Source organism: Vidua chalybeata, chromosome 22 (genome assembly GCF_026979565.1).
Source record: "Vidua chalybeata isolate OUT-0048 chromosome 22, bVidCha1 merged haplotype, whole genome shotgun sequence".
Taxonomy (NCBI): domain Eukaryota; kingdom Metazoa; phylum Chordata; class Aves; order Passeriformes; family Viduidae; genus Vidua; species Vidua chalybeata.
The window spans coordinates 7,332,244-7,346,420 of record NC_071551.1 but is presented as its reverse complement, the minus strand read 5'-3'; the positions used below and the strand labels follow the sequence as shown (position 1 = coordinate 7,346,420).

Here is a 14,177-nt window from a genome sequence, read left to right as displayed (position 1 = left end):
CAATCCAGAGTGGTCTTTAAATTCCTCTCTTTTTGTTTTCCTAGCAAAATGTCTATTCAAATCAAAGTTATTTTTTATGCAGTTAATTCCCTTATTTATCATCATAAACGGTTTCTATTTTTAGCTCACACTCAGAATAAATTGCACAATATGCAAATGAACTGGTGATTCTTTCAAAGTTTAAGCTGTATTTGAATTTATCCTGTTGTTGTGTTCTTTCTTGGAGGCACAGAAGTTAATGCCCATTATTCTAAAATCTTGTGTTTTTAAAGATTGCGTTTATATCGAAAGTCGCCGGCCGAACACGCCCTATTTCATCTGCAGCATCCAAGACTTCAAACTGGTAAGGAACATTTTCACATCTCCTCCTTTCCCCTGCCTTGGGGGAGGGATATTTCTTAGCCTGATCCCTTCCTGCAGCTCCTCTGAGTGACCCTTTACCCTCTGAAGCAGGAGCTGGTTTTTATTAAGCCCCAGCTCTGTCTTTGGTGCAGCCTCAGTTCACTGGGGGCGTTGAAGCTGTGATCCCTGTCGTGTTTAGCTGAACACAGACGTGAACTTTGAGTTGTCTTGTGGGGAACTTGTGGCTCAGGAAGTTCAGTTTGGCTGTGCCTTCTCCAGCACAGCTCTGGGATCAGGGCTGGCAGCCTCTGCATCTCAGCTGACACCACGCCAAGGCGAAAAGAACGTTTAAGGACCTGTTAGCACTTCATCCTCTAGCAGTGAGAAGTCAGGGAGCTGAGCAGGAACCAGTCAGAGCAGGGTTTTTGCCCCTTTCTGTCTGACTGCAGCCCTGGGGGTTCAGCCTGTCCCCCCTGGCTGCAGCAGGAGCTGCTCACGGGCAGGGCACGGGGCTGGCACCTGGCAGAGTTCTGCGAGCAGGACATCTGGGCACTTCTGGGAGGTTGTTACTGCTGCTCCTTATTGCTGTATTGAAGTCCTGAGCACACAATAAACTCTCCTTATCAATGTATTGTCCAGACATAGATCACCACAGGCTGCTGCTATCAGAATAAAGCAACCTTCCTTCCGAGCTTTTCCAGGGTATTCTGTGAGAATCATGGAGATGTTCCTCGGTGCTGATGTCCCTGGTGGTACTTGGCACTTGTGGGCTTCTTCCCTCTTTCCTCCCCCTGTTTTTAGGGAGTCCCTGGGTTTGCAGTGGGTTCAGCCCCAGCTGGGCCACTCCAGCCCATCAGCAGGAGAAAATTAACAAAAGCAGCTGCTTTTGGGTCTGCCTGAGTGCCAGGGGGCTCTGGGTTTCTGCTGAGCTGCAGTAATTGCTCAGGAGGTGAACAAAAGCCTCTTGGACTGGACCACAGGTTTCAGCTCTCTGCAAGACTCTGGGCAGGGAATTGCAGCTTTAGTTCCTTGACAAGGTTTTGAAGTGCTTTCTCTTCACTCATGTTTTCAGCACGCAAAGGACTTGGCACGAGGGCTGCTGGCAGTTTTGCATAATTTCTGACATGGAAACAGTGTCTCTGTTCTATGTTTACTTTTGCCTGCTCGGAGTTCTCAAATTTCTCTGTTAACTTAATTTTTCTTACTGACATAATGCATAAAAGGAGCTTGTATAAATGAGAAAACCAAAAACCTCTTGATGCTGATTATACCAGCAAAAAATAAATCCCCAATTTGTGTGTGTGGCTGTTGATTTTCCTGTTGGGGGAAAGGGAGGAGGAGCAGTGGAAAGGACACTTGATTTCTCTTCTAGTGTGAGATACCAACAGGAAAACAGCCTTGTTTTGCCTTCAGCTAAATATGTCAAGTGAAGCAGGAAAGTTAAAGTCAACAGCTTTGAAATGTCACCTACTAATTAAATACATTATCATGTTGGTTGTCACAAAATAAAAGTTTTTGGCTGCGTGTGTGAACCTTACCTTATGCTTCCCCTGGTTCTAGGTGCAGTCTGGGTACAGGAGTTGATGGGGGTGTTTTACTGATAAAAACAGGAATATAAAGCTGTATTTAAAAAAATGAGAGGGAGTTAAACATGACACAGCCAATGCTGTGCAGGGTGAGAGGTGCTGAGGGCCATGGAGTAAAGTACCACTGAGTTTCCTTCTTCAAATAAACTGGGGTTTAATTTGCTGTTTCCAGTAAGATCTGAAATCACAGTGGGATGATTTTATGTTTTTTGCTGAACTGGAGGTGTGCCTTTCACTGCAGGATCAGCAACACCCCTCAAAATCACTTCCAGCAACGTGCTGGAGGGCTCAGATGTTTTTGGGGAAGGAGCTAAAGGGCAGCAGCACTGAGAAGTGCTCTGCCCTGACTGTTCCTGCAGCTGGAAAGCCACTTGGAAAAAGCTGAATTTCAGTCCAGTGTGAGCCCCCCAGAGCACTGCTGCTGTGCCACGTCCTGCTGGGGTCACCCATCCGTGCTGGAGCAGCTCTTGGTGGGGAAGAGCTGCGAGATGCAGATGGGGAGTGATTCCTGTGCATCCTCTCGTGCTCAGAGAAGGAGAAATTTTTCCCCCAGCTGCCCAGAGAGACGAGCTGCTTAAATAAAAATGACATGGCAGTAGTGCTGCAAAGGGATGAGAAGGGTGTGTGGTGCTTGAAGGGAACATCACTTTCCTCTGCAGGGGCATCTTGAGGTGGCCCTGGCCCAGCCCTGGCCCTGGCCCAGCCCGGGGTTGGCTCCCACTGAAAAGCAGGATGCCCTTGCTGGACCAGGGTCACTGGGGTGGTTTGGGTTTCGTTGGGAATTTTGCAGAACTTTGAGCAGTTCTCTGGGAATCCACTGGTTTATTTTTGCCCTGCAACACTGAAATGTTGGAGTGTTGGTTGGTAAAAGTGCAGCTGCTTTTTGTTCTCCTGACGGAGGAGGAGGGGCTGGCAGGTCAGGTGAGAAGGTGTGATGGCCACAAATGCTCTTCTTTGTTTGCTTCACTTCACCTGTTTGAATTATTGAACTTAAAACATTTTAAGAGTGAAATTGCTGTTGGCTCTCAGAAGAGTATGAGATAGTTGTCTGTATTTAGAAAAAAGGCACCAGATGATTTTTTTTCTCTACTGATTGGGTTATTTTGTGCTGTCTGTGTCCCAGAACATTTTATTAATCTCTTTTTGGTGCTAGTTCATTTTCTTTGGATTAATACTATCCTCTTTCAGGATTCAAGACCAGATTATTCTTAAGGACTTTGATTAGGAACAAACTGTGGTGAAGCAATGATTAAATCAGAGTTTGCTCTATTGCCTTACATGTTTTTATTAGTTATCAGCTCCTGCTTCGTTGCTGATACTCAATATTTGCTCTCCCTCCTGATGGGGCAGCTGAGCCAGTGCTTGGGTTCAAGTGGTCTCCTGGAAATCTGGATTATGCAAGGTCATGATTGGCTTTAGAGCCACTTTTCTCACCTTGTTTTTCCCTTGGGGAGCACTTCTTTCCCCAGTTTAAGCCTGTCCTATCCAGCTTACCATGTCAGTTACTTTAAAAATGTTGTTTTTAAAAACAGGAAACAGCAAAATGTAATTGGGAAGCTGGAAGGTGGAGAAGCCTGGGCAGAGTAATGTGGCTTTAATACTTTCCTGGCATTGCCTGTTGAACAGCTTTAAGGAGGAAAATGGTGAAAGTGGGATCCTCAACATGGGATTCAGGTTTTGCTTGCTGTGGGTGTTTTTGTTCCAGAACAATCTTACAGCTTGGGGTTTAAATTACACAGGCAAATCAATAAAATGGAAGCAGTTAATGCTCCAGTGCATTAAAAAAACATAAGTTTCTCTGATTATTTTTTTTCGGTGAGAAAACGTTCAGGTTGTTTACATCAGGAATTGTCTCCTCGATGTCAATCTGCTGCTTTTCCCTTCATTCTGCAGCAGCACCAGTGCATTTTTAACAGTGCAGTTGTTCCCACAGCAGCCTGCTGCTGTCAGAAATCCCCATTTCCTATTCATCAGGAAGTTAGGGAAGCATACTTCTCGTTCATTTTAATTTGGCACGAGGCAAGCATTTTAAAAATCTACAGGCTTGACGAAGTATTCCTTAAATGCTCTTTGCTGCTACAAATACCTTGATCAAAGCAGAGCCAGCAGAGCAGGGCTGGCTGAGCCCTGTTTTAGCTGGCAGAGCAGGGGAGGTGAACTGGGAATTGGCTGCAGCTCTGACAAGAGGAGCTGAGCTGGGACTCCAGTGTAGCTTCACCTCCTCAGTGTTAATTTTTCCCAAACTGATCCAATCTCCACTCGTTTCATGCCCTTCAGCCTGGCTGCAGTTGCTTATCCCGTTGTTGTGGGCTCTGAGCTCTGCTAGGAATTCATCAAACCTGGCCAAAATCTCTTTGATCTCCGGAGTTTCTGGCACAAGAGTGGCAGCTGGAATTTCTGGAGGAAATAGCAGAGGGTCTGCTCAGCCAGTCCTGGCTGTCACCCACACCCAGCACCTTCTGCTGCTTCCTTCCACCCACCACCACCCCGCTGCCCCCAGAAGGGAACAAGTCCTTTTGTCAAAAATTCTCTTTTAATTGAAGAGTGCTGTGTTTCAAAGTGGAAATTCTCACTGAATTTCTTTTCAGCTCAGGCCATTTGAAGAAGCAGATTTGTATTTTCTTCAGGCTGAGGGTATGGCTTCAGAGCTAAAGGGTTTTTTTTTTTTATTAAATAGTAGTATTTAATGTGTTTCTTTTGTAGTTTACACTGATTGTAATGCAAGGAATTATGAACAGTGAGATTTCCTTTTATCTCTTTGTTTGTGGTTAACAAGTCCTAAAATTCTGTCCATTCTCTTTATCTTAATTAAAATGTTGATTGTGATTACTTCTGGATGATGAAAACACACAATTAAAACTTAGCTGAGTGGCTTGTGTGAGAAAATCCAATAAATGTGCAGAAATTCAGTTCCTGTGTGCCCCCAACGGGTCGAGGGACATTTTATAACCCCACACCCCCCAGGAACAGAAATTGAACCTGCTTTAGGGAGGGCTCTGATGCACTGTGGTGGGAAATCCAACAGGAATGTCCTCGTGAATCCTTGAGGATCTCAGCAAAGCTCTCTCTGCACAGAGCTCAGCCAGGGGAGCTCTGTCCCAGGCTCTGGGGTGTCCCTGGTGAAGCTGCCTCCTCAGGAGTGGTTGTGAGCAAAAAAAAACCCCTGCAGTGTTGGTTACAAGATTGTTTTATCCCAATGAAAGTGTCTTCCTCACCTTAAATAGCCAGATGTTGGCTTTAAATATATGATGCAACAGCAGTAATTACATTTCAGATATGAATATATTAATTATGTAGTGCCTCTAAACCCATGCGTATCCAGCTTTGATTAAGGCTCAATTTAAATATCAAAAGTAGTGCAGAGCCACGTCTGTGGGAAAAAGGGCTTTATCTGCCTGCAGAGATCACAAGTGGGAGAAGTTGACTGAATGTTGGAGTTCTGGGAGAGGGGCACGAAGCGCCAGGGGGCATTACCTGAGTGCTGAGCCCTGCCAGGAGGGCTGTGCTGCTTTGGGAGTGATCCTGGAGCATCTCCCGGGGGCTCTGATGGGCGTGCTGGGACCAGCAGCTCCTGCTCAGCCCTGCCTGAAGGGGAAGGGAGACACCTGCACAAGGACAGGAGCACTGGGGCTCTCTTCCAAGGAGCTGCCCTGCCTTTTCCTCGGGGACAGCAAGTGGAGGTGAAGGGAGAGGTGGAGAACGAAGAATCAAAGCCCACGGGGTGAGGAGTGACAGCCAGAGAGAGCCAGCTGCTGCAGGAGCTGAGAGCAGCTCATTCCTACAATTACACTCATTTATTTCTGCATCCCCACGAGCTGCAAACCTGCCCTCCCGTCCTGCCGTTTGGACCTTTCCTGGTGCGAATTTCCAGCTCGGATAAATGAGTCCAAATTGCCTTTTTAAGGTTTTCCTGTGTTCCAGAGGGACCCAGAACGCGACCAGCAGATGGATTTCAGCAGCATGTTTGTGCTTTCTCCTATCGTGGCTTAATTTGATGTCACATTTAAAATGCTAATGGCCACGCTCTGAATCGGAGCATCAGAGGGAAACTTTACAGCAGAAAAACGCTGAATTTGCCACACAAAAGGAAACGTTATTAATTGTGATGCAGTTGCCCTTTGTGCCTGTGTGTTTACTTGATTGAAGCATCTTGACTGTGGAGCTTTCTCCTTGAAGCCTGATTTGAATGGAGTATACAGCTGGATTGCCCCAGGGCCTTGTAACAATTTATAGTCTGGATGGAAAGGCAGAAGTGCATAAAAAGACAGTTGTGAAATGCTGCTAGTGCCCTGTAATAGAAAATCTGGGTATGATGACCTTGGCTGCGTGGGCCTCTGGGATCGCTTTGCTCCAATCCAGAGGATTATAAAATGGAAAGTATTGCATCTCACCTGGAATAAAGGAGGGGGAAAAAACCAAAAGAAATTTGTTTTTCTAAATCGTGCAGTTCATGCTTCCTCTCCTTTGCATTCCTCCTGTATATGGCTTTGCATTTTAGCAAACATGTTAAATTTACATCTGTTCTCCTCTGCACTGTTACAGGAGCTGGGGGTTTTTGCATGCAAATATCTGGGTGAGGTTTCTGTAGCCACAAGCATTTATGTATTTAAAAGCCTCATTCTGTTTGCAGATGAATTGATGTTCTGTTCCTGAACTGCAGCTGAATTAATTTGTGGCAAATTTTTCCTGGCCAGTTCCGAGGCAGCGTGACCTTTCCTTTTTGGTGTGGAAAAAATGCTGATTAGTACAGATTTCCTTTCCTGCTCCTCCAGATCCATCGCTCTTTCTACGGCCAAAAAAAAAAAAAAAAAAAAAAAAAAAAAAGATTTTCTTCTTCCTCCAAATCACTGCTAAACCTTTTCAAGGCGAGGTTGGACAGGGCTTGGAGCAAGCTGGAGCAGGTTCTTTCCAGGCTGTTGCATGGCTCTGGAAGTGCTGCCCCGTGGCTGCTCAGTCCTGCCTCAGCTCAGCTCACTTTGCCATTGAGGGGCAGAGCAGCCTTGCTAACAGGAGCCAGACGAATGGGGCGTTTGAAGGAGCACTGAATTATTTAAAATACAAAAATTTAGCCTGCGAGTGAGATTGGCTTTCGTGCCCGATGTGCAGCGGGTTGAAGTGCTCTGTGCTTGCAGTGGGGCACGTGTGGGGTGGGAGATGAGGGTGGGGATGTGGGTGCAGGGCTTTGGAGGCAGAGTGATGGAGGAGCAGAGGTGACAGTTTAAGGATTGCATGGCAGGGGCTGCACAGTGATTAAATCCACTGATGCTGTCACTGAGCCGTGAGGCTGCAGATAACATTCTCTCCCTGTGCTGGAAACAAGAATCAATACAAACTCCTTGACAGGGGCTAAATTATTAAATAGAGCCTTCCTTACAATGTTTCATTATCTGGGATTTACCTCAGCTGGTGATTTGTCAGCAGCACAGGGAGATTTGCTGGGCGTTTTGTATTAAAATAATTCCAGATGCATATGAATCCATTTTGATAATTCCCCTCCTTTTTACAATGCTTCTCTGTGTATTTTTTTTTTTTTTCCTTTGGTTGCTATTACCCAGATGCCACTTTGAATTCTCACACAGATCCTAAGCTGTGCTGCACAGTGAGGTTTGGGCTTGTCACATCTGTGTAAAAATAAATCCTTTTTGTATGGCAGACTGTTCTCTAAGTGCTGCTTTCAGGCTGTTAAATTAGCAGGGGATTTGCAGTGTCTCTCAGGTGAGCTTCAGAACTGAGGGAAGAGGCACGAGGCTGCTCTGTGGATTTATGGGTACTGGAGTTTCACTGGACTCGGCTGAAATATAGAGCAACATTGCTTTTATTTTGTTGTACATCTTGTGAAGGAAGGCAGGAGCAGGAGCCATCCATTCCGAGGCAGCTAAACCAGAATATTTTGTACTCCCGAGGTGCTCAGGGCTGTGTGGAGATGCTGTGCTCAGACCTGGCTGAGATGTGTCATTTCATCCGTGCCATTATTTTGCCAATTAACGAATGTTTAACATTTTTGTGGGATTTTGGGGTTGTTTTTCCGAGTAGCCTTGATAGTGTAATGCACCAGTGCAAGTGAATGAATTCCTGCAGGGCTGCAGTGTTGTGTCACAATTGCATCATGTGGAGAGGCAGTGTTGATATTTGGGGGTTTAAAGCAGATGGCAGCATTGTTCAGAGTGAGGATTAACAGCTGGAAGTTAAGGCTGGATGTGTGTTTTTGAGGGCTCAAATCCAGCTCTGCCTCCATTCCTTCCATATGGCCTGGGTCTTTGCAATTGCAGTCCAGACCTTACAACTTAAGGGCTACATAAAAAAACCCAAACACATACACAAAACAAAACAAACAAACAAACAAACCCCACAGAATAATCCACAGGGGGTTGTTTTGATTTTTTTTCCCTTTTTGATGTGATTGCCCTGTTTGTTTTTGCCCCACTTGGCATCCAGCAGTTGGGATTTCTGTGGCTGGCTTGTTGGCACAGGAGCACTGGAGGCTGTGGGGGATTATTCCCCCCAGGAAAGGCTCCTGGGCTGTTTCCCTGAGCTGATATTTATAATTTAATTAAGCCCTTTGTCATGACAGTGTGGTCTTCACCACCTTTAGCTTTTTATTTTATCTTTCTCCTGCCTTGTTTCCTCCCCCTTACCCGAGGTAAACCTGTTTCCTACACCTGTGCTGAGATAATTGAGTGCTAAATAAATCATTGTGTGCCAGCTGGAAAATACCGAGAAAAAAAATGTTATCTCTAGCTTTTAGGGGGGAAAAAAGTATCAAATTGTACATTAGCTGGGTTTTATGTAGCAAGAGAAAATGGAGTTAGAATAAATGTAGCCATGTCCTCTGGTGTTGAATAGTGAGAGCATCTGTCATGTTTAATAATGCTTCTGACCTTTAGGATTATTGAAGTCGAAATTTTCTCTCTGGTCATTTGGGGCTACTTGAGCACTGTCAGATTTCTTGTGTGTCTGCTCAGCCTCCAAAGACACATTGTTATGCTTTGTGAGCTGCTGAGGATAATTCATTAAAGAAATTTGTTTTCCTGCTTTCGGAAGGGTTTCCTTGAGGAATGTGAAATGTCACTGTGGCCACTGAGTTGCAGAGTGTGTCCCATCCCTCAGGGATGTGCTTGGAATTGCTCTTTGGGCTGGAGGTGATGCTTTCGGTGCTCCTGTGGCAGTAAAGGGCTCAGGGCAGGTTTGGGGTGTGGGACACCCTAAACCTGGCACTGCCAGCTGGCCTTGCAGTGTGACCTGAGCAGGGCAGGGTGTCCTGGCAGGGCAGGGGTGCTCGGGGGGTGAGCCTGAGGTTTGGGACCACACTGTGCCAGCAGGGCTTGGTTTGTGCAGGATCAAAAAGTGCTGGGAAGGGTCTCCACAGGCTGAGAGGGACAGAGGAGCACGGGGAGGGGAAAAGGGTGTGGGTGCTCCCTGAACAACTGCTCTGTGCCTCAGTGGCAGGAAAGGCAGAATCTCCCTTTTTTGAGTACTTGTTCTGTGCCTGAGTGGCAGGAAAGGCAAAATCTCCCTTTTTTGAGTACTTGTTCTGTGCCTCAGTGGCAGGAAAGGCAGAATCTCCCTTTTTTGAGTGCTTGTTCTGTGCCTGAGTGGCAGGAAAGGCAGAATCTCCCTGTTTTGAGTACCTGTTCTGTGCCTGAGTGCCCTGAAAGGCAGAATCTCCCTTTTTTGAGTGCTTGTTCTGTGCCTGAGTGGCAGGAAAGGCAAAATCTCCCTTTTTTGAGTACCTGTTCTGTGCCTGAGTGCCCTGAAAGGCAGAATCTCCCTTTTTTGAGTGCTTGTTCTGTGCCTGAGTGGCAGGAAAGGCAGAATCTCCATTTTACTCAGCAGGGACTGATGGAGCCACTTAGGGAAATGCTTCAAGTCAGCTCCACCTTGTGCCTGACAGAGCTTCAGATGCTCTCAGGCTGGGTTTTGTCCCCTGGTGTCACCTCTGGGGAGGGTCCCTGCCCAGCACTCACAGCCAGGGGTGTGATGGACCTGCATTTTTGACACTGCAATCACTGAACACTAATCCGTGGAGGATTTGGACTTGTAATTTTGATTAAAGTGATTGATTTTTAAAGCAGCCTCGGTTCGTTTTGGGCCATTAGAGGGTATTTGAAAGGAAAACAACTCTTTAATTTAATTAGTAGTGTGTAAGCATCCTGCTCTGCATTCTAAGCAGAACTTCTGGGGGTTTTGAAATCATATTCCCTTCAGTTGTTTGTTGGCACATTTTAAGGTTAAAAGTGATGCAAAATTATTAAGACCAACAAACTCGTGCTGAGCAACTCTTAAACTTCAAATAAAGTTTTTCCTTTGGGAAAACACCCAAGTTGTGTTGTTGTGTAAAGCAATTCTTGTCCACCCACCTGGATGTGATATTAATAAACCCCACGGAAGGAGCGCTGTGTAAACAACAAAGTGCTTCCCTTTTATTTGTAAAACATCCTTTTTAGACTCCAAACACGTCTAAAACGTTCAGTTTATAGAGAGAATCAAATAAGTAAGATAAAAGAATGTGTATGTTTCAGTGCTGTGGAATAGAGAGACATAATTTATGCTCTGTATCTCCCGTCGTTGCGATTAGTGACCTGAGGCTGTTGAACTTCCTCTTTATGGATTGGGAAAATGCTGTGACAGTTTTCAAGGGAATTGCTCTCTTTGAGTTTAAAGAGATGAAAATGGGTCTGCTAACAAGGACCAGCTTCAGCGTGTGCTTTCATATTCCTCGTGTTTAAAAAAAAAAAAAAAAAAAAAGAAGGCAAGAAAAGAAAAGGCAATTGGGTGCTTTGATATGTGTGAACCCCGGGACCCTGGCAGGCAGAAGCTGCAGAATGTGGAATATCAGACAGGGCTGCAGGGAACCTGCAGGAAGGTGTTCCCTGGGGTGCTCTTTGCTGTGGCTGAGGAGATTGAGAAGGGTGTTTTCCAAGAGGGGAGCTGCCATTTGGTGCCAGTTTTCCTGTTCTGAGCTGTTGTGGTGCTTCCCATATTGATATTCCAGGACATTCCCAGATATTCCCAGAGCCAGGAATTCCCTCTCCCTGTGTTGGGCTCTTGATCCAGGCTGATGATCACCAGCCTGGACTGGGGTTTAGAGCTCCCCTCCCTCAGCTGGGGCAAATTTGTGAGAAAATACCTGAAAACTGCCTCCTGATTTCAGGTGTGCATTCGTGGGCTTTGCTGCACCCTCAGAACACAAACTCTGGGAGTTTTCAGCTGAAAACTTCACGCTCTGAAGTGCAAAATTCCATTAACTGCGGTGAAATATCATCATAAATCTCTGATCTGGAGGTGATTAAACCAAGGGGCTGTTTGTTACTAAAGACATTGGGCCAGGAAAACAAACAGCTGGGAGCACATCTGGAGCATGGCTGCGTTTGCACCAGGCACGGTAAATATTGAAATTGGAGCTAATACTGCGTTCTGTTACAGATTAATTTATCACGTGCTCCTTGGGAAGCACTTGTAGGACGAGTGCTGCAGTTTACACCAGTTCAAGTGCTGGGAAATGCCTTTGGATCTGCCAGTGTTGCTTGTGCCAGTGCATGAATATTTGATTCCACTTCTCCAAGGTACTGAACACTCAGGGAGCTCCAGGGCTTTTGGGGTCAGGCTCCCAGGGAGATGGCACAGCCAGAACTGCAGACAACTGCACAGGCAGCTGAAATATGGGCTTCACTATTGATCCAGGCTTCTCCCCTTAACTTGTGTGTCACGGAGAGGCAGAGCTCCTCTTTGATGACACAGTCTCTAGCACTTCCATTTTCCCAAAGACAGGCTCCCGCTCAGCAGTGTGCAGAAGCAAGTTCATGGAAGTGTTAAAACCTTTCTGAGAAGATTGTCTGTGGTGAAAGGAAGCTGATGGAAGTCATGAGCTCTCTCTAAACCATCAAACCAAGTTTTGTACAAATTCCCTGAATGGCTTCTGGTCATTTTTCTGTTTTGTGAGGTTCCCTGCCAGTTTTCTGCATTGCTGGGTGCTGGCAGCACGCAGAATCCTCCTGTTCCCAGTGAGTCTGGAAAGAACTGGCTGTGCTGCTCCCCTTGGGGTGAATCCTTGTGCCCAGGCATGGGGGAGAGGCAGCAGCCCTCATCATCATCCTCAGGAGGATTCTGGAGTCAGAACCTTTGAATCTGGCACTGATGGGTTCCATCCAGTGCCTCCAGTAATAGAGGAAATTAATTTGAGTTCTGCACAAGGACTGAGTGCTTTCTGCTGCTTGGTCTCAGAGCTTTCTGCTGCTGGACCTGGGAGTGAATTAACACCTTGACTTCTTTAATAGAAGTTATTAGTGGCTTCATTTGTTGAAGTTGTAATGCTGTGGTGATTATATGGCCCAAGACAAACGATTAACTTTGGGATTGTGCATTAGCTTGGCTGGCTGTGCTCACTGCAGTTCAAAGCAGAGTGCCCATGGTGGCCACGGGATGTGCTAGAGGTTTAAAAACCACATTTCTCTATTTCAGAGCTTTTTCTCGTGGGCCATCCCAGTTGTCTGTATGTTCACACTTCCAGCATCCAAGAAAAGTGGTTTTTTTTTCTTTGTATCTCTCTCCCAACTTTTCCTTTGAGATTTTTTCTATTCTAGCAGGTAAATGCATCCTGTTTATTCTCAGTGTAGTTATTTCTGATTTTAGTGTTTTCAATATCTGGCTATTTCCAGATGAATGGAGAGCATCTTTCCAATCTTTCTATTCAGATTAGATTGCAGCCTGTGGAGCTGGTTTGGGGTATGTTTATTTAGTCCCGATTTACATATAAATACAAAGAAAAACTCTAAAGCCCGGTGTTGCTAATTGAGCTATTGATACCAGGGCAGGCAGCACCAATCTGTGTTAAAATTCCCTGTGTGGTGAGATACAGCCTGTCTCCTGCAAATTGACATTTTTAAGATTGCTGCTTTGTTCCCTTGATGAGCTGCTCTGGGTGTTGCCCATTAATTACGGGCAGGGTTTTTGTCGAGGCTGTGCCTGGCCCTGTGTGTCAGCCCCCTGTGTGAATTCTGGGTGAAAAGCTGGTTTTGCTCTGGTTCCAAACATCAGCTGGTCACTAACACGCGTGTTGGGGCAGTTTCTGAGAAGAGGTAAACATTTCAGTAAGTGACCATTTCCCCGGTAAATGACATCCTCTGGGGAGCTGCACAAGGAAACATTCACTTCCCAGGCATTTCTTTTCCAAACACACTTTGTTTCCTCACAGGAGCAGCGTTTGCTTTGTGGTGAAACAGCCAAGTCACAGGATCTGGCTGACCAGTGCACTTTCTTTCCTTTTCTTTTTGTAATTTCCAACCCCAGCCTCTTGGCAAAGGTGCTTTAATTTTTCCTGGTATAAAATTGCCTCTCCATGAGGTGATATTTTAGCAGGCAGCAACTGTTCAAACCCGGGGCTGGGTTTGCAGAGCAAACTGTCTCCTGATTGTTTTATCCTCCAGCTCTTGGTGTGTCTTTGTTCAAAGGTAAACCCCTCAGTGAGACGGTAAAGAAAATGTGGCCTCTTGATATTTAAAAGGTGAGAAATCTATTTAAACTGTGTATGATGGCTTTGAATAGCCCCACTGCTGAGTGCTGCTTGTTTTAATAGAAGTGATAAATACTGTGGCTGGTGCTGCTCTGCAATTAGATCTGAGCTATGTGCTATAAATGACATTTAATGGCAAATGTCAGGCGGGGCCCGAATGGTGTCTTCATTTCAGTCTTGCACTTCTTTGGCATAATGCTAAAAAAACCTTAATGGAATTTAATTACTGGAGCATCCATTCAATGATCAGTTAAATGCATTTGTGATCCCATTAGGTGGTGGTGGCTGCTGGCTCCTGGTGCTGAGCTGAGCAGGAGATGCTCAGGAGGGTCCCTGGCAGTTCTGGGTCAGCAGCTCCCCCTGAATCTGCTCCTGGGGAAAGGCAAAATCTGTAATCAGAGTGGGGCTGGGAGAGGCAGAAAGCACGAGCAGGGATGCTGTGATCAGAAGTAGTGCTTATTGCTTTCTGTCTCAGTGGTTTTAATTACAGCCCATTAATGACTCTGGCTGTGTGTCTCGTTTTGGGGTGTTTGTGCAGTGACAGCAGAGATGTGGCACCTCCATGGCTCACCGGGGAGCTCTGAGTTCATCTGAAGTACATGTTGGTGAGTTTATTGTGAAATAGGATTTCCCTGCCCAGCTGGGTGCAGTGTGATCCCCTTGAGGGGCAGCAGCTTTGGGTGCTGGCAGCACCTTCACCTGGACAAATACCTGGAATTAATGTGGAGAAGTGGGGAGGA

The 14,177-nt window shown here is 45.9% G+C and overlaps 1 protein-coding gene across 4 annotated transcripts in view; it reads left to right on the top strand.

Moving 5' to 3' along the window:
• The window catches only part of RERE (arginine-glutamic acid dipeptide repeats), a 173,698-nt gene that overhangs the window by 65,239 nt on the left and 94,282 nt on the right, over positions 1–14,177 (top strand). For all 4 annotated transcript variants that reach the window (XM_053963019.1, XM_053963018.1, XM_053963016.1 and 1 more), the window contains exon 3: positions 273–343. In XM_053963019.1, coding sequence (XP_053818994.1) covers positions 273–343 — 71 coding nt within the window. The remainder of the gene's footprint in view (positions 1–272; positions 344–14,177) is intronic.